This window comes from Delphinapterus leucas, chromosome 16 (assembly GCF_059928025.1).
Source record: "Delphinapterus leucas isolate spDelLeu-1000000601 "Yukka" chromosome 16, BTC_Dleu_Yukka2, whole genome shotgun sequence".
NCBI classification, from domain to species: domain Eukaryota; kingdom Metazoa; phylum Chordata; class Mammalia; order Artiodactyla; family Monodontidae; genus Delphinapterus; species Delphinapterus leucas.
Window position 1 is genome coordinate 30,471,274 of NC_143144.1, and position 19,894 is coordinate 30,491,167.

At 38.7% G+C, this 19,894-nt stretch overlaps 1 protein-coding gene across 5 annotated transcripts in view; it reads left to right on the plus strand.

Moving 5' to 3' along the window:
• LRMDA (leucine rich melanocyte differentiation associated) overlaps positions 1-19,894 on the plus strand; it is a 1,113,439-nt gene that overhangs the window by 905,406 nt on the left and 188,139 nt on the right. The window contains exon 8 of one of the 5 annotated variants that reach the window (XM_089897240.1): positions 7,882-18,141. The exons of the other annotated variants lie outside the window; for them this stretch is intronic. Within the exon in view, the coding sequence (XP_089753366.1) occupies positions 7,882-7,895 (14 nt within the window). The 3' untranslated portion in view covers positions 7,896-18,141. Of the gene's footprint in view, positions 1-7,881; positions 18,142-19,894 lie in introns of those variants that run through there. 5 annotated transcript variants of the gene reach the window in all.

A 19,894-nucleotide genomic window follows, 5' to 3' on the forward strand; every position in this document is an offset into this window, starting at 1 on the left:
GATCTGCCTCATAACTCCAGCATATGGCTTTAAGCTCCAGACTCAATTCCCCGCCCTGTAAAACAAAGAGAATGTCCCAGGTTATTCTTCAGATCCACCCTTCTGTGATACTTTGATTAGGAATGTTGAGATCTTCATTTTCCCATAATTTAATGTCCCCAAAGACCTAGAACTTACTACTTTCATAGATAATCAAGTAGACTTCTAATATGCTAAGGACCCTAGGGATGAAAAGTAGCAAAAGAAGGTATAGACTATGCCCTAATGTATTGGTTAAAAGACAGCAGCAATTGAATCTGTGAAGATCCATTTTGGATAAAAATATAAAGATTTGTTATGGTTGGGAATGGAGCTCTTGTTCAAAGTGAAACAGTAGCAAGTATTACCTGTCTTCATGGATCACATCCTTGGTTCAGTTATTTATCTCAGGACTAGGAGCATCTTGTTGCCCTTGAGTTGGTCCACACACTGCCTTGGTTCATCATTATTGGTATGGCAGCCTTATTCGTAGGGCCCAGAAGATATCTGCTGCCAGTGTTAAAGGTGATTTCTCTTCATCCCACCCAAGAAACATGGGCTGTATTTTTGTGGGTAGTTGAGAAACTAGAAATAGGATCATTAACCTGGAGTTGAACCCAGAAAGTAGTATTGGTAGAAGTTATACTCCTGTCTAGCTGAAAGATAGATTCACTACCTAGGTGGTTCCCAGTCTCTTTTGACTTCGTGGAGTGAGACCAAGTATGTTACCTGTATAAAGGACAAAGCATAAAAGTCATTAGGAACCTCTCACTTGCATGTAGTACTGTATTGCTTTCTGAGAGGTTTATAACAATTATTAACCAACTTGATCATCCCCCACAATAATCCAATGAGACCAGTATTATATTACTAAATGACAGGAGGAAACTGACGTCTAAGTATATTGATGGGGTTAGCCGTTTCTCACAGGACAGTTTTGATGGATGCTGGAAAATGTTCCACTCTGAAGCTGCACAGAATGCTCTCTCCACAGTTGAACTTATTCTATAGGTTAAGGCACGCCTGATTCTGTGCACTCCTTGTAAAAATACATATACCCCTGGGAAAGAAGTCATATCAAGCTTACTATCACTTAAGTAATGCCTGAATGTTGTTTTTTTTAATAGTCATTTTCATCTGACATAGTTGAGCACAGATTACTAGTTTGTTAAAATTAGGATACGTGCAAGAGGACCGGGATAGATTTGGGTTTGGGGAGTTTGTTTGGAGCAACCATCCTAGAGGGATTATAATGAGGACCTCAGGACTCCAATTCTGAATGAGGGGAGTCCCCAAGTAGGGAATAGTGATACTGGGTGTGGAGCAAGGAAGACGATGAAAGCAGAGTGACTATTCACATTTGGGGTTTGGTTGGTCTGTCTGTTTTGGACCCACCCTTGGTAAGCGGGGTGACATTGTGATGGATGGGGTCAAAGCCATCTGCTGGTACTGGCCAAATACCTGGCTTTGGGCTTTGGTCCGTTTCATATGCTGTCTTATTCTGCTAACTACTTAAGGCAGAAGAAAATCATTCCCCTGTTTGACTCCAGTATGTGCCAGTTGAAACTGAAATCTTCGTACTGAGCAAATGTACCAGAGAACACTCTATAAACTTAATGAGGGAGATGAAGAGATATACGCCAGAAACCTAGAAAATTTAAAACTGATGAGGTTATGACTTCTGAATGTTTAGTTAAATTGTTGACACTGACAGGACGTGGCTGAGTAAATCTACCATCCGTTTTCTCCTTGTCTCAGTGATAATGGTTCCTTGGTGTGCTCTTCCCAGTTAACAGAAATATTCCCGAAAGTTAAATGCAGGGAGAAGTGACATAAGAAATACTTTTATTATCTCTGCTCTTCTGGGAGTTCCCTCCAGGCTCGTTATTTAAAGCAGGACTTCTCCCGACTGGCAAATGAGTTTGGAGGGAAGGACTCATGGGTTCAGAGGTTACTGAAGAGCCTCCTGAGAGATGGGAGCCTCCTAACCCCTGTGCTTGCAGATGTGCCCCAGCAAACCCATCGAGAACGATGCTGCCCTTGTCTTCCCCAAATACCTCTTCTCCCTCTCACATTTTCCCTCCCCTCAAAAACTGATGAAGGTTCTCCTTTGCCTAGTGAATAAAATCTCAATTCCTTTAAGTGGCAGTTAAGGTATAAATGTGATCATGATTTTTGTAAACTGCAAAGTACTATATAAATATTAGCTATTTGAAGAAGAATCAGGGGGTGTGGGAAAAACTATTGAATTTGGAGTCAGAACACTTTGGTTTGAGTCTTGTGCTAGTTGGGTGACCTTGGACAGGTCACTTCAACTCTCTGAAGCTCAGTTCCTTCATTTATAAGACAAGATTATTGTGATAGTTAAATTAATTGAAAGTGACAGAGTAATTAGCAAAGAGTGGACGCTTAGTACCTATTAATGAAGACATGGTAACGGAAGGCAGTTTAGTCCAGCTCTTGAGAACACTGGCTGTGGAGACACAAGTTATCTTCCTGTGTCTCTTATTCCCTACCTATAAAACGGGGATAAGATGGAAGAGTCAAATGGGTTTACATATAAGGATCTTTCAACAGTGCCTGACCCATAGTAGTCCTTCTATAAGTATTGGGGCTCCTGTTACTGCTGTTGTTACTTTTATTATTCAAGGACCTGTTCTGGACTTATCTTTCCAGCCTTATCTGGTTTTATGTCTTACCAGTAGAGAGATCTCCTCCACCAGGTCAGGATATCCTCAGGGTGGACACCGATTCTTCACCTTTAACTGGTGTGGACTTTACTCAATGCCTGAAAAATAATCATTTTTGTCATTAAAAGAAAAAAAAAAAGTACAAACACATGCTTGCTACTTCTACTCAGCATTGTACTGGAGGTTTAAGCCGGTGCAATAAGGCAAGAAAACAAGAAAGAAAAAGCATCCAGGTTGGAAAGGAAGAAGAAAAGCTCTAGTCACAGATAACATGATCATCTGTGTAGAAAATGCAATGGAATCTACAAAAAGCTACGAGAAGTAATGTGAATTTAGCAAGGTTGCAGGATATAAGATCAATATAAGAATCGATTTGTTTTTAGTTGCTTATCCTCAATCTTGTCACAACTAGACCAGTTTGACTGGAGCCCAGGATGAGTGGAGGGTAGTGGTGGTGTATGAAATTGGAAAGGCAGGTTGAAACTCAGTTTGATGACATAAGTTAACATGGAATGCTTTTGCTCATACTTTCTGTCCATCTGTCCCCTTCCTCCCTCCTTTCCTTCCCACCTTTTCTTCCTTTTCTCTTTCCTTCTTTCCTTTTTTTCATTCTTTTCTTTTCCCCTTCTCTCTTTCTTATTAGTTTGTTGGCATAAACAACTTTTCTCCATGAAAAAAGGTAGAATTTTGTTTCTTAAAAACAAACGTTTTTATCTGTTGAGTTAAATAAACAAAATGACCATAGCTAAGTTGCTTTGAGCTCACAGGGACCATTCCGTGAAAGGAGTTCCCAAAGACAGGGATTACAGTATCAGTACATGGACGCTGGAACTGCGGGTATCTGGATTCACGTTCTGCCTTTCTCTTAGCGAGATCTCTGACTTTGGGAAGATCCCTTCATCTTTCTGAGGCTTAGTTTGCTTGTTTTTAAAAAAGGATAATGGTTTCATGGGTTCTTTATAGGGTTATGGATAGCTCACGTCAACACCACTTTTTGAGTTCCTAAGAATTGGACCAGGACATGGAGGTGGAGAGTCTTTCCCTTCAAGGAATATTTAGTGAAAATACATGTGTAAATAACCTCAATGGCATGAGATAGGCTATTGGAGTTGTATAAACAGAGACCTGGGAGGTGCAAAGAAGGGGTTAATTAGCCGTGCTTGCGGGGTGGGGGAACATTTCGCTGTGCTGATATCTAAACCCAACCTCAAAGTTTAAGTGGGATTTTTGACAGAGAAGGGGGCAACTTTAATACAAATACAATCTTACATTTGTTTAGCACTTCATCATTTTGCTTGACATAAATTAGAGTGGTGTAAAACTATAATTTATAGCTATAAGGGATTATTTTTGCTATTCCAGGGGCAGTTGTTATTACTTTAGGCTGCTGTTTCAGTAAGACTGGGGAAATTTTGACCCTAAATTGCAGCAGCTTAGCCAAGTTTGTTTACACAAAAATTTTCAGGGAATTTTTCCATGTTGGAGGAACCAGGAGCCTTAAGAGCTTAGTTCCTCCTGGGGCAAAGGCAAAAGTAGGATGACAAAGATTAGGAGAGGGCCATTACGAAGAAGAGAAGGGGGTGTTAATTAAGTTTTTACAAAAAAGATGGCCCATTTTATAATTAGGACACAACTGGCTAGCTAAGTAATAATGTAAAAATATAGAAACCTAGATATTTCAATGCTAGTCCAACAAGGAGCCAAAGGACTCAATCTTTGTGAAATGTTGCAACCTGGGGATTTTCCCTTACAATTCTGATAAGACATGTGGCACTTCCCCTGGGAGAGAACTGGGCTCACAGCTCTGGGTTAAATTACTCGGTTCCACAGATCCTTGCCTTGGTCTAACACATCATCTATGTGATGTGAATGTTTGATGAAGTATTGAAGATTATTTGGAAATACAGATAAAAACAGTATTTGGGAGTTTACAGAAGAGTGGAAAATGGAGCCAGGAATGTAACTATAATTTCGGGTAAAGAGCAATAATGAGGTCTCATAAAAATAAACAAACATGATGTTAAATGGACTGTAGATCATTTGCACCTTGAGGCTTTTCTTAGATTTTGTGCCAGTTTAAAACAAACAAACAAAAAACCGATAATAGGTCTTGTGCTTTGTGCCAAGAGTTACTAATACACAATATTTTGTTTGCATATAATCAAAGAGACACCCCCCACCCCACTTATTTGAGGGGGGAGAAAAACAAAATCCATCCAGCTATCTAGAGCAACCAGCCGGGTTTGGGAAAAGACTTTAAGCCACTCTGCCTGGGGTCATACTGCTTTATGCTACTCTTGACTTTACGTCAAAGCTGATGTTGTTATCTAGAAAACCTAACAGCTCTAATTATTTCAGTTGTATTCACTGAGAAGTCATTTCCAATCACGTTGGAGAAATGGATTCTAGTGTTTGCAAGTGACCTCTCCTCTTGTCCTTTAAAGCAAATAGCATGTGTGTTGTAAAAGGCAATGAACAAGAAGTTTGGATGACCAGAGTTCTACAACTTGCATCTGCTAGTGCCTGGGTTTTTAGACTTTAGATAAGCCAAGTCACAGATGTGATCCTCAGTTTCTTCCTCTGTAAAGGAGGAGCAGTCATACCTACCCAGCTACCTTGTAGAGTTGTGAGGGTCAGTTGAGAAGCTGGATGTGGAAGTGCCATGCAAATGCAAGGGGCTGTAGCTTCCTCGCCGCAGTGGGCCTCTGAGCCACAGAATGACAGGATGGTCCTCAGGTACTTCATACGAAGCCATTGGTGCTTTTAACAAAAATGTTAGTTTAGTGGTACATGCTAGGGTGCAACACAGCTTTATTATTTTACTGACAACTGCCCCTGTGTATCCACTCTGTAGGACTAGATCTTCCTCTGCCTCTGAGGAAAATCTCAGTCGGTGCCCAGAGCTTGCTGCTCGCTCTTAGATAGTAAGTCCTCTGTTTACTGAGTCTTGAAACACTCTGGGTTCAGTTATAAATATCACAAATCTAAGGTAAAAATGAGAACTGAAACTCACCCACAGGTAATGCCTCCTCTGTGGGCTGAGGAATGTCTTCTTCCTTTATTCTTTCATCTTCTCCTCATTTCCACTCTCCAGGTGGGTCCGGTGGGGAGAGGGAAGAGAAGGAGGAGTTAGAAGCAGACTTGCTGCCAACCTGGCCCTGGTTTGCTCTTCCAGGGGCAGATGTGTAGCCTGACCCTTCTCCTTAGGCTGCTTCATGAACAGCTGGAGTCCTCTCACTTGCAGTTCTCTTGATGACAATAAATCCACCCCCTGAGGCGGTTCACTTGTTATTCCTCTTTCAAATCCTGGACATCTGAGGACTTCTCTCTTTTGAGATCTCTGTACCTCCAGCATGGCAGAATCCAAGATTAACCCAGGGGGCCTTGTCTTGTACTTGGCCCTGATCTGAGGGCCTGAGATATAGATCTTTGACTTATTAATAGTGGGGTATGGCTAACATACCCCACCTCAAAACAGGCGTCTTTTACTGAGCCACCTAGAAAGCAGCCTCAGCCGTAGTCTTTTTTTCATTTGTTAAAATTTTTAGGCATAAGTCAGAAATCAGTTCACTCTGACCCTGAAAATGCAAGGGACACACACCAAGCTGTCCAAGTGATCCACTGAACTCCCTCTCACCCTCTAACCCTTCTCCATGGAGGTAAAGCATTGCAGGCAAACCTAAAATTCTCTTTAAAGAAATCTCCACTTCCCAATTTCAAACTCCTCTCCTACCCCATCCCACATCTTTTTTTAGTAACGTAGAGAGATGTGGTCAGCTAAGCGTTGCAAATCCAGTTCTTAGATCCCTCCATCGCAGGTCCTGCCTGGGTGATCTGGCTCCCCATCTTGGAATATGGGTCTAGTTCTTTCTATGGTCTTGAGGCTTCAGCTGAACTTGAAAAAGAATCCAGTTTTAACATTTTGCTATATTTATATCCATGTATCCCAAACTGTAGTTTGTAGAACATTGCTTCAGAGAAGTGTTCCAAGATTCTAAAAGTTCCTGATCAAATAAACTAGGGACACAAATGCAAGATTTCCAGCTCTGAAGGTGCTCATTGCACATAACCCTACTAAATAATATGGGAAATCTATAATTTGGAACCCTGTTTGACACTTTTTAGTTCCAGTGTTCTTCAGATATATTTATCTACACGGTTGATTAACATAGTGTCTCTTTGTTTGCCTTTTGGGCGCTGCTGCTCCAGAAACAAGTTAGAGCCTTTTTTGACAAGTGAGCAAGGGTAGTCCCTGGTGAGGCTTCCACTGGGCATGGCTAAGTATATTCATACATTCCTCCAAGGTTTTCCTACTAATAGTAATGGGCCAGTGTTCATATGAATATATATTTTGGAAACAGCCAAACAGAATTGGCCATGCGGGGAAAAGCAAAAAGGTACTAATAGTTTTGTTGCCCTGTTTATGAAACAGTCAAAGATTTAAAAATTAGATAGTACAGCCCATTTGAATAGAGGTTTAGAGTATTCCAGTATTTGGTTTAGACTTTGAGAGTTTAGCTTTGATGAATTATAAAGACAAAGACATAATGACTTATTCTCACCTGGACCAGATTTTGTTCCTCCTACATTTTTACAAGTCACAGCCATCAGTTGTATAGGTTTTGAGTCATCTTAAATGTCTCTACCTTTGGACAGACCCAATTGGCCAGTTTTCAGATAGACGTCTTCTGCATTCAGCTCATTTTTGAATGTGGATCATAACTTCCCAGATGCATTTCTGAATAAATAGCTTATTCCATCTATTATTTCATTGTGTCTTGAGAGAAGATGATTGGCTTTATGGTTCCTTTTGTTCCAAACTCTGCAAGTATTTATGCTGAATAGCATCAAGTCTTAGCAGTGTGAACCGTCCTGGATTGCCTACCACTGCCCTGGTTTTAGCACTGAAAGTTCTGCATGCTGGGAATTCCATCGCCGGGATACAAAAAATCTTGGGTTTTGATGATGGATGCCAAAGGTTGGCGGAAAAATATAAAACCCATTATGGCAGCCCCGAAACATAGGCGTGGTAAGCAATGCTGTTTTTAGTGCCAAATAGATACAGTATAGATTATTCACCTTCTGTAGTTGCTGTCACTGTTTTCCTGCCTTGTGTTAGTAACCATGATTTGAAATTCACACTAATGAATCATCCACTGTTGTTTCATTCCAGTTGATGCAACTTAAGTGTACACCTTCAGCACGTCGTGATTATGAGTGTTAACAATCCATCTATTTGACTTTGTCTGTGGATTAACTGTTGGGCTTTGTATCAAGATAGTGCTAGTTTAATTTTTACATTGTGACTATTGTGACCATATTTTCTAAGAGTTCAGATCATAAAGATGAGGAGGATTGTAACACCAATGCCAGCATGACCTAGACATCCCAGAGAAAGAAGGTTAAATGGCTGTTATTTTAATGAAAGTTGGAAGGACTCATACAATTGAATTGGCCGGTAAATAATCAAACAGCATTTTGCACAGTATGTAGAAGAGAAGTTTTAAAAATTGAAAAAAAAAGAAAAAAGAATTTGCAATTGGACACGGTGGAGAAGATGTAAAGGCACATATGAAAACTGAATCTCACAGTCCTGGGATGAGACATACAAGTACTTCTAAATCAGTCAAAAGCTTTCTCGTCTTCCAAGAAGACACCAGCGCTTAGCAGGACATGGTGCCCGCTGAGTTAGCCTGGGTATGTCACATAGACAAGCTGCATTGTCATATTGTTCTTGTGATCGCTCTATGAAACTGATTAAACTTGTATTTCCTGATTCATAGGTTGCCGTTAAAATGTCCTATGCCGTTAAAATGTCGAACAAAGGGGAAATTTGGGGTAACATGAGTTGCCCCCCTAGAGAGTAGAGCTAATTTTGTCAGGTCTGATGAACAACCATGCTTTCCATGGTAGATCAAGTTACCCCTCAAATCACAGCAACAAGATAATGTTCTCTCTGGCTTTTCAGTATTTGGACTTGAAAAAGGAGCTTCAAAGGATCTTCTTGTTTTTGATGAAGATTTTAATGAAACTGCAGAAAACGTAAAACAAAAGATTGTCTAAACACAAGCTATACTTCACTCATCTATCTGCGTATTGGCAGACAATACAAATGTAAATATTGGCAAATTCCATTCAGTGTTTAAAGTCCTTACCAAAGAAAATGAAACGATCTCACCAGCTAAACATCCTGTCCACCCTGTCTACAACACTGGTGAAAAGGGGTGTGATTTGCTTCCCTATGATTTTGAAGCTTTCATAATGAAAGTTTTTGGTCACTTTCAGCTTCCTCAAAACAGGCAGAAGCACTTGAAATTTTTGAAGTTATAGAAATGGAAGGAGACAGCCTTTTTCGATACGTGCGTACAAAATGGCTGTCATTATTGCCAGCCACAGAAAAGATGTTAAAATGCTGGCCTGCTCTAAATCATATTTTCAAAGCATGAGACAAGAGGAATGTCCTTCTCTAATTTGGAACACTTCGAGGGTGAGAACGGAGAAAAGGATTACAGTAAAACAGAAATTTATATGCTGTTTCTCCACAGTTCTTTGGTAATCTGTGAAGAGGTCACAGAGAGCCTAGAAAAGAATGACCTGATTTGTTTGATGTTATGTGTAGGATATGACAAAAGATCATACAAAGAAAAAAACTCAGTTTTTGGAAGTCAGTTTTTTGGAAATAGGGTGCTTCTGAACAACAACAACCAAAAATGTCACCACAGCACAGCCAAGTCAAATAGGTCTTTCTCAGTTTCTTTACTAAAACTATAACTTACTTGGAATGCAGCTGCGATTTCACAAGTTTGAATTACCTCTGTGCCTTAAAACTACTTTCCCTGAGAAAAAGAAGTTTAACTTATGATGGCATCTAATTTGCTCCCTCATGTTTTAAAAACAATGGACATGAACCATCTCTATGATGAATTTATAAATGCAACGATCTGATTGACAAACTGCTGGTCTGTCAAAATAAGCATGTAGATACAGAGTGAAGGAACATTTTTGGAGCGCTGGAAACCAATTCCTATAAGTCTGAGATCCTGTTCTTGCTAGTTAAGTAAACTCTGAAATGTTCCACGCTGAAGTGCTTTCGCTGACATGGTGTTTGGTTTGATGTCTCCACATTGGACTGACAGCAGAACACTGTAATGTGGGCTTGATAAGAGCATAGCCGCAAGTCAAACAGAATCTTACATTTGACTATATATTCAGTTACTACTATATAAAGGAAAAGAAGGTATCCTAAAGGCTCTAGGCAGTTCAGAGAAGTACTATTAGAAAAGGGAATAGCAGGACTAAAAATATCCTGTTATCGTAAGACAGAAAGAAACATGTCATTGTTATTTTTTATTAAATGCAGATATCTGTTTCTATTGTATTTTCATTATTCTTTTAAAAAGTCATATATTTATGTATTTTAAGAATATAGAATAAGATAATAAGATAGGAAAATTTAAATATCCAATAGAGAGTTTAAAAAGCTAAAATAAATTGCTATGTCAGAGGATAAGAAAAAACATAAAAATATTGTGAAATTTTTCTCCCATATATTATCTGTTTAGTCTTCCTATTAATTATTATTAACTGCCACTGTTAACTAGTCTTCCTTTTTGTTTAAATAATAGGATTTATATCAATGAAGGGTAAATCATATAAAATAACATGATTTCAAATAAAAATGGATTTTTCATATTTTTATGTTAAAGTAATTATATATGTGTATCATGACTTGTTATGGATTATCTTAGGGGGTGGATTCTGGCATGGATGCACACTGGGTTGGCGCTCTAAAAAGTTAGTCATCCTGTTTGTCACCAGTGTGCTTTTAATGAGCCTGTCTTGTTTTAAGGCAGGAAAGCAAATCGAATTCTCATTAATTGCCTTTTACCTGCTACAAATAATCCCTCACATTGGCCATTGGCTGTAAAATAAGTCATCTTTGTCTTGTCCTTATTGATTACACATAAGAGTGGAGGCAGTGTTTCTAAAACCATTTGTATGTCATTTAGGAAACATTTTATGTCATTAAAAAATGTCATTTATTTGAGATTGGTTGTCTTCATTTTTTTTTGTGCTAATTGAAAAAAGGGGAAAATATCAAGTTTTTAATTCTCTTAATGAGAAGCCAAAGTAGAATTGACAATTGTCCATATGTATCACTCATGTAATGCACATCACCTGCCTGCAATTTCTCTTAAAATATATTCCAAGTAGTTGGGAAATTAAACTTTTATTTTCGTTGTTGTGGCCCTCACCTACCCTCTCTTAATAATCCATAAAGACTCTCTGTTCACCTTCTTTCTGATGTTCTAAGAGCCCTTGTGATGTGTTGCTTCTTTATTACCTAGTCCTTCTCACATGGAAACCCATCTTCTGCTTTCCCACCCTCACCTCCCATGTCACTGTGCTTAGGACAGGATATCCCCTTCCTTTAGCTTTTCTGTCCTTGTCTTACTCCTACCTGTATTTCCAGGTCTCATAAAAATGCCCTTTACTTCACACAACCCTTTCCAGACCATTTTCTATGTACTTTGATGTCTCACATGCCTTCCTACTCGCCTACCACCTTGTAGTGCTCTGTGAAGTTCCACATATGCTCTTGGATGGATTGTGAGGTATAGAGCATGCCTTGTTCTCTCCTTGTGTCCCCAAGAAATACCTAGAACAGGGCTAGGCAGATTGTAATTGTTCAAGAAAGATGATGGATTAGTTCATATATATGATGGTTCATGCAAAATATGACATGGGGGTAGCCAAGTAATAATATCTCTTCTCATGGAAACATTGTCCATAATGTTTAACGGGATGTGAAAGAATAAGGCCTTGTTAAGATGGAGAAATGGGGGAGGGTAGAAAAAAATAATCATAATCCTGACTCCTGGGCTCAGGTTTTAGTTTGTGCTTTAACTTCTGGGTAGGGAGTTTACACTATGTAAAATACACACATATGCATGTGTACGCACACGCACACACACAGGGTTTAGCCTTGACATACATTTTTAATTTGATGCCAGTACTTTGTAGCAGCCTGGTTTAAAGTTGGAAAAATATCCACTCAGTGTCTAGTTGAGTTATGAGTTGAGAATGAATTTCACAACAAACCTCAGTGATTTTCCACCAGCCATACCAACCTAAAGACAATTCCTAATGACTTGGTGGCCATCGTATTGCAAAAGAAGCAGAACACAGACATGCTGCCTGTTTCGCTTAAATTTATGAAAACCCACTGAAAGGGGAATGTAGAAAGTAAACGATCCATGGTGAAGCATTGTGAATGAAGGCAGAGGTGCTGTGGTTAGCTGGGTTTCTCAATCCCTCAGATTCTCAAAGCCAAGAGAAAATTTATCCTCTTCCACTGAGACATAAACTAAACTCTTTTAGTCATTAATCTGCAAAGTTGATGCCTGCCATGGTCATTCATCAAACATTTTTGTGGAGTGAGTCTGGTGGGGCCTCTGGGGCATCCGCCTTTGAAATTCACAGCACTGTTTTGTCCCCTGAGGACGGAGTGACTTTCTCCCCTCATTGCACATCTGGAAGGGAAGTTTCTGCTTCTCTTCTTCCCTGGGCTGAGTCAGGGCCTGGAAGGGGCAGCTACCTTTTATTGAATCGTGTGCTTGGACTGTAAGGTTCTGAATACTCCTCCCTGGGCTGTCGGGGGAGAAAAGAGAAGAGAAATACTGCAGTGGAGGCACTGTTTATAAGGCACTCTTTTTCCTGGATTACAGTTCACCACAGAAAAAGAACAATTACTGTTTGAGGTGATTTTTATAGAGGAAAGAGTCTCTACATTAACCATTGTGAGAAACGAGTAGAATCCTCGAGCTGCAAGTCTCAGTTATCTACAGATAAATCAGGGAATGGTTCTGGAATCTTGAGGTCTGATCTGAATTTACAACCATGTCTCCAGGCTCAGAGACAAACAGACAATTTGATGAGAATGGACGTTTCCTACTGAGAACGTGCCCCACGGGTGCTGGGATGTCTTCTGTCTCTCCAGTAACTGTGCCTGCTAATGCTTTGCCCTTAGCGGGAGGTCTCCTGGAACCTTCCAGGCCTCCTGTGAATTGGCCCTGCTCCCTTCCCAGGCTCCTGTTCTCTGTCCCCAGATTGGCATCGCACTCCAGATGCAGTGGCCACCTTCCTGTGGCTTGAGCACACCGTTGTCTTCTCCACATGGGGCTGTCCACCCTGACTAGCGGTCCCCGCCCTAAAATCTTTGTGAGATTGGCTTTTTTTTTTTTTTTTTGTCATTGAGGTTTCAGCTCTAGTGTCAACTCCTCAGAGAGGTATTCTCAGGCCACTCTATTTTTGTTTTTGTTTTGTTTTTTTAAGTTTTATTGAAGTATAGTTGATTTACAAAGTTGCATTTAATTTCTGCTGCACAGCAAAGTGACTCAGTTATATACATATATATTCTTTTTCATATTCTTTTCCATTATGGTTTATCACAGGATATTGAATATAGTTCCCTGTGTTATACAGTAGGACTTTGTTGTTTATCCATTCTGTATACAATAGTTTGCATCTGCTAGTCCCAAACTCCCCATCCTCCCCCCTCCCCTCCACTGGCAACCACAAGTCTGTTCTCTGTATCTGTGAGTCTGTTTTTGCTTGGTAGATATGTTCATTTTTGTCGTATTTTAGATTCCACATATAAATCATAGGGTATTTGTCTTTCTCTTTCTGTCTTAATTTGCTTAGTATGATAATATCTAGGTTCATCCATGTTGCTGCAAATGGCATTATTTCATTCCTTTTAATGACTGAGTAGTATTCCGTTGTATTGAGAGATATATGTATCACATCTTTCTTATCCATTCATCTGTGGATGGACGTTTAAGTTGTTTCCATATCCTGGCTATTGTAAATAGTGCTGCTATGAACATAGGGGTGCATGTATCTTTTCAAATTATAGTTTGGGTATATGTCCAGGAGTGGGGTTGCTGGGTCATATGGTAATTCTATTTTTAGTTTTTTAAGGAACCTCCATACTGTTCTCCATAGTGACTGTACTAATTTACATTCCCACCAACAGTGCAGGAGGGTTCTCTTTTCTCCACAGCCTCTCCAGCATTTGTTATTTGTAGACTTTTTAATGATGGCCACTCTGACTGGTGTGAGGTGATACCTCCTTGCAATTTTGATTTGCATGTCTCTGATAATTAGTGATGATGAGCATCTTTTCAAGAGGCCACTCACTGTAAAGCCAAACCCACCTACACACTAGTCACTTTCCATCAGTCTCAGTGTGTCCCTCCCTCTCTTCCTCCCTCCCTCCTTCCTTGCCTTCCTCCCCTTCATCCCTCCTCTTAGGTTTTTTCCTCTCCCACCACTACCTTCGCTCAGTTGTAAACTCCAAAAGAGCAAAGCCCTGTGCATCTTGTTCACTGGGATGTATCTGTGGTGTGTGTACACTCTTCTTTTGGAACGTATGGTTTCTTTGTTCTTTGGGTGTTTAGTTGAGGGTAGCATGATATTTACAGGAAATTTTGTTACTTTTCATATTTTAAAAAAACATACTTGGATCCATGTATTTTAGGTATAATTTACTCTTAGACATTTTCTCGTAATCAACTTATTTATTCACTTGATATTTCTTAAGTATTTACTATTCACTAAATACCTTGGCAAGATACAACAGATATCAGAAATGTTTCAGCCATCTGCATGATATCATTAAATGGAGAGAGACACATTTGAAAACAGATTATCATATTTTGTATCAAATGTTATATCCAGTTCTGTCTTTCTAGCTTCCCATTTTCTTTTTCTAACCAAACTTCTCCCACTCTTTACCCTCCAGTAAGGCTCCCTCTTCATCATCCCACCGCTGTAACTCATCTTTGCTTAGATAGTTACTTTATTCTTGAAGTGTCTTCCCTCTGCTGTTTTCTTGTTCACATTTTGTGCATCCTTTGAGGCATGTTCAGGAGTTTCCTCTCCACTATGGGCTCCATAACCCCATTAGCTCTCATTGCTTCCCTAGAGCTCTACCTTTTAGCCTGTACAGTATGAGTCTTCTAAAATTGAGAGCTTTCTACTGATGATTCTTTTTGGATCTATATTTGTTCTATGTATGTTAATATTAAAAACCCAACTCAATTCTAACTTCTTTGAGAAAGTGAACAGGCTTAACAATTCTTCTAAGTCTCTGCCAGTATCATAGGTACTGTGGGGAATGTGGTAGCAGTCAATAAATTCTCACTGATTGATTGGTATCGAAATTGGCTTGTCAGTTCCAGATGGGGTGCTGAATGAGAGCAGGTCTGGTAAAAGACTCTTCAGCATTCAGCCTCCCTGTAGATCAAGTGCAGGCAAAGCTTACGGTGAAAGGCGGTGAAAGGCAAAATTCCAATAGCACGACTATTATTAATCTACTTAAGCCATTAAGTGTTGTCCAGTATTAGATTGGACCGGAAATCCTGGTTTTCAACTCTTTCCTATTTGAATGCCCGAGAGGCTGTCAGCAAGAGGAAATGTGGAATTGGCTTTCAGTTGCCTGAGGAGAGGAGCTTAAATTCCTAGATTTATGGCTCTGCTTTACCTGAAAATTTTATTTTGCTTTTACTTTTATGTAGCAATTGAGTGTACTGTATTTCATTTGGTGCTCCTTAAACATTCTAAGGGAACTCTAAAAGTAAATATCAACCAATTTATACAGTAATGTTCATAGTGGTCTCTACTGAATGCTTCACCACACGAGTGCAGCCTAGAAGCCCCCAAAAGGTATGATACTTTCAGAAGGGGTCTTAGAGTGAAGGAGGTAGAATTTCTAGTGTGAATGTTCTGTTTGTAATCTCTGAACTCAATTATTCTAGCTTTTCTAATTCTAGTAGTAGAGGAAAAGACGGGCAGAGTGTAGAGTAGCAGGCTTGTGTCTTGGTTCCAATAACATGCCCTCTTGGGGTGCATGTGGCTGCTTCTCTTTGGCCTAAGTTTTAAGATTAACATATACACACTAATATATATATATATATATATATATATAATAGATAACCAACAAGGTCCTGCTGTATAGCACAGGGAACTGTACTCAATATTTGGTAATAACCTAGAAGGGAAAAGAATCTGGAAAAACTAGATACATATGTATGTATAAAGGAATCACTTTGCTGTCCACCAGAAACTAACAAAATGTTGTAAACCAATTCTATGTCAATATAAATAAATAAATATACAAATGAATAAATAGGTTGAACTAAATATCCTCAGAAACACCTACTACCTCTAAACTCTAGTACATTGACCACTATTAAGACAATAAAAGTGTACCTAGATATCCAAAGATTACTCGAGCCAAGAGGAAATTTTATGTCAGTGTCACTGAAAATGCCCCGCACTTCTAGGAAGGCCCCACGGTCTTCTTTCCATTGAGTTTCCTGGTCTCTCTAAAGTGGACTCTCTCTCTGTCTCTCCATAGCACTCATTTCCTTCTCCATTCATTTGCCTTTTATTGAAATTATTTACTGTGTATACATTTCATTTTCCCCCATTGACTTTAAGCTAGAATTGAGCAGGAACCATGCCTTATACTTTTTAATGTCTCCAGAGGGCCCATGGAAAGTGCTCAGTAAATTCTTGCTGCTACCGGTGCACCTTAGCTGACTCTTCCTGTCTCTGGTGAATTTTACTCCAGCAAGAGTGCAACAAAATAACTCCAAACAAAGGAGACAAAATCTAGAGGGACTGTGGACACTTAATTAGAACTCTCAAATGGGAAAATTCTTCCAGTTCAGTCAGCGACATGAAAATTATTTTGAATGATTTTATCAATTTGTTATCTCTTCCTGTTGTTGAAACAAGTGTTTGTTTATACGTTAACCTCCTCTAAACTCAACAGGTTTAGGGTCGCCTTAAGGATAGAGACTATATGTTATTCTCCTTTATGTTCTCAGCCTTAGTTGGGTTACAAAGTGAATGCTCAATAAATACTTATTGAAACAGCATATATGAATGAATGATCTTCAGGGCCAAAGCTAGTAATTCTGTTAAGGAAAATATTTAGACCCTGTGACCCCACACTTACAAGTTGCCAATGCTGCTCACCCATTTTAAGGTAATAGTCACTAATGGGTCCATCTTCTATACTGGGAAGATTTTTAGACTAAATAAAACATGTGATTACAGAGATCTATAACTTGATGCTTTTACACTGGTTACCCTAGGAATAGTTTCTCAGAAGATAAAATGTAGTTTCTATTCAGTTTCCTTTGGCAGCCTTGATCTTGATGGAGGAACATGTCTTAATACTTGTAAGAAGACAGGATGGTTTAATTAATACTATCTGACACTCCATATCTGAGATTTGGGATAGACTGTGTATAGGGTCAATGTCCTAATTTGTCAAAAATGTTAAAGCAGTATCAAACTTACATAAAATAAATTATTCATATATTTTGTAAGATAAAAATGCTTTTTTTCTATATCTATAACGTTATAAGCGAAAGTAAGACAAACGGCAAGCTAGGATATAATATGTAAAATTATAATTAAAGATTTAATCCCCTTAGAGTAGGAAGAGCTTTTGCAAGTTCTACCAAAACATCCTGCAGACAAAGAGGGATTAAAGAGTTAACTAGGCAATATTAGATGTGCAGTTGAACACAGAAAATTCAAACTTACTAGCAATGAAATATTTGTAAATAAAAAATATTTGGAGTTAAAAATAGTAATACTTGTTGAATATTAGAGTATGATCATACTATCTTTCTTATTTCTTCCTTACAGAAGATATTTCAATACTTCTGAAAATCAATTTTGTAGTTTTTATTGTAAATATGAAATATTTACTATATTGTCTTGATTACTATAGCTTTATAATAAGTCTTGAAGTTGAATAGTGTCAGTCCTCCAACTTTGTTGTTCTTCAGTAGTGTGTTGGCTCTTCTGGGTCTTTTGATTCTCCATATAAACTTCAGAATCATTTTGTTGATATCCACAAGATAACTTGCGTAACTTACTGGGATTTTGATTGGAATTGCACTGAATCTCCAGATCAAGTTGGGAAAAATTGACATCTTGACAATAATGAATCTTCCTATCCATGAACATGGAATAGCTCTCCAGTTATTTAGCTCCTCTTTGATTTCATTCATCAGAGATTTGTAGTTTTCTTCGTATAGATCTTGTACATATTTTGTAGAATTTACACCTAAGTATTTCATTTACTGAGTGCTAATGTAAATGGTATTGTGTGTATGTATTTTTTTTTTAATTGAAGCATAGTTGATTTACAATATTATATTTCAGGTACACAACATAGTGATTCAATATTTTATAGGCTATACTCCATTTAAAGTTATTATAAAATATTGGCTATATTCCCTGTGGTATTGTTTTTAACTTCAAATTCTGTTTGTTCATTTTTGGTATATAGGAAAACAATGGACTTCTGTATATTAACCTTGTATCCTGCAACCTTGCTATGATTGCTTATTAGTTCCAGGAGTTTTTTTTTTGTTGTTGATTCTCTAAGAGTTTCTACATAGACTATCATGGCATCTATGAACAAAGATACTTTTATATTTCTCTTCCTAATTTATACATTTTATTTCCTTTTTTTGCCTTATTCTGTTAGTAAGGACTTCCAGTAAGATGTTGAAAAGGAGTGGTGAGAAGGGACATCCTTGCCTTATATTTCATGTTAGTGGGAAAGTTTGAGTTTCTCACCATTAAATATGATGTTGAAAGTAATTCTTCATTGTTTATATTAAGGAAAATTGAAAACACCCTAAATATCTAACAATAGGTGAAATGGTTAAAAGTGTGGTATATTCAGATGATAGCCTATTAAGTTTTTAAAGATTAATATGAAATTATGCTTATGGTATTATAGGTAGGAACAAAGTATGAAAACTCAATAGAACATCTCAATTTAATGAACACACCCAAGACGTGGAGGAAGTTCTCTAAAATATCAGCAGTGGTTCTCATTGTGTCATAAGACAGACTATGAGTGATTTTATGGTTGGGCTAAATATCATTATTCTGTCATCTTGTTTGTTTCACTGATAGGCAGACTGTGTGTCAGAGCGCTGGAGATCTAGTTGATTTGAAGGAGTTCATTAGTTCTTTGAACAAAAAGTTTAGTGTATATTGTGAGATTGGTACTGTGCGAGACCCTGAAACACAGAGCTTACAGAATCTAATGAGGGCTACAGATAGGTAAGTAGACATTTATGGTATAAGTATTTTACTAAGTGCTATAATAATATAATGAGAATAATGATGATGACCAAGTAAATAGAAACCACTTATATAGCTGTTCTAGTTTCTATTTCTACATAACAAATTACACCAAAACGTTAGTGACTGAACAGCCATTTTATTATGATCCATGGATTCTGTGGCTCAGGGATTCAGACAGGATAAGGGGATGATTTTTCTCTCCCCCACGATGTTTGCAGCCTTAGCTGGGAAGATTTGAATGCTGGGGATGAATTGCCTGGATATTGGAATTATTTGGATGCTTATGCTCATACACCCATATGGCCGTGCCTGGGCTTGGGGGACCCCACAGACCAGGGTTTCTGACTGAAGTACCTACATCTTATAGCTTCCTCATGGTATCACAGCCTAAGGGCCGTTAGACTTACATGCTGTTCCGGACTCCAAGCCCAAGTTGACTGTTGTTCCAGTCAACAAGGTTGAAGCTAAATCAGAAGTGTTTGTGAGTTAGCCTTGGAAGTCAGGCACATTCTTGACTCTAGGATCCTGCTCCAACTCAGTGGCCATTCTGATTGGTCCGGCCCCCTGCCCACTAATTGTTAAGTCTTTTTATGCTACCCCTGGATGGTAGTACCACTCACTGACATGTACCAACATGGAAAAGATTTTCAGGAACTATGAAAGCAGTTCAGAAGAGGTGATGAGTTCCATTTTAAGGCCTGTTTGCATATTCCTGTGGAGACAGACAGTATTCTTGGCTCTAGAGAAAGACATTTAGGAATTTTTGACATATGATGGTCCTAGAATCCAAGAAGTTACCATCCAAAGGAAACGCTTCTTCTCTGCAGTGACTCCATTCTTTGATAAAGTTATCCACAAATTGCCAACTGTGAAGAGGAATAAAACCCCTAAACAGTATCCTGTAGAGGTTATCTGTACTGGAGATGCGTATTGGCAGAATGTCACACAACCCCCAGAATTTCAGGAAGCTAGGGGTCTGGGAAGGAGCATTCTTC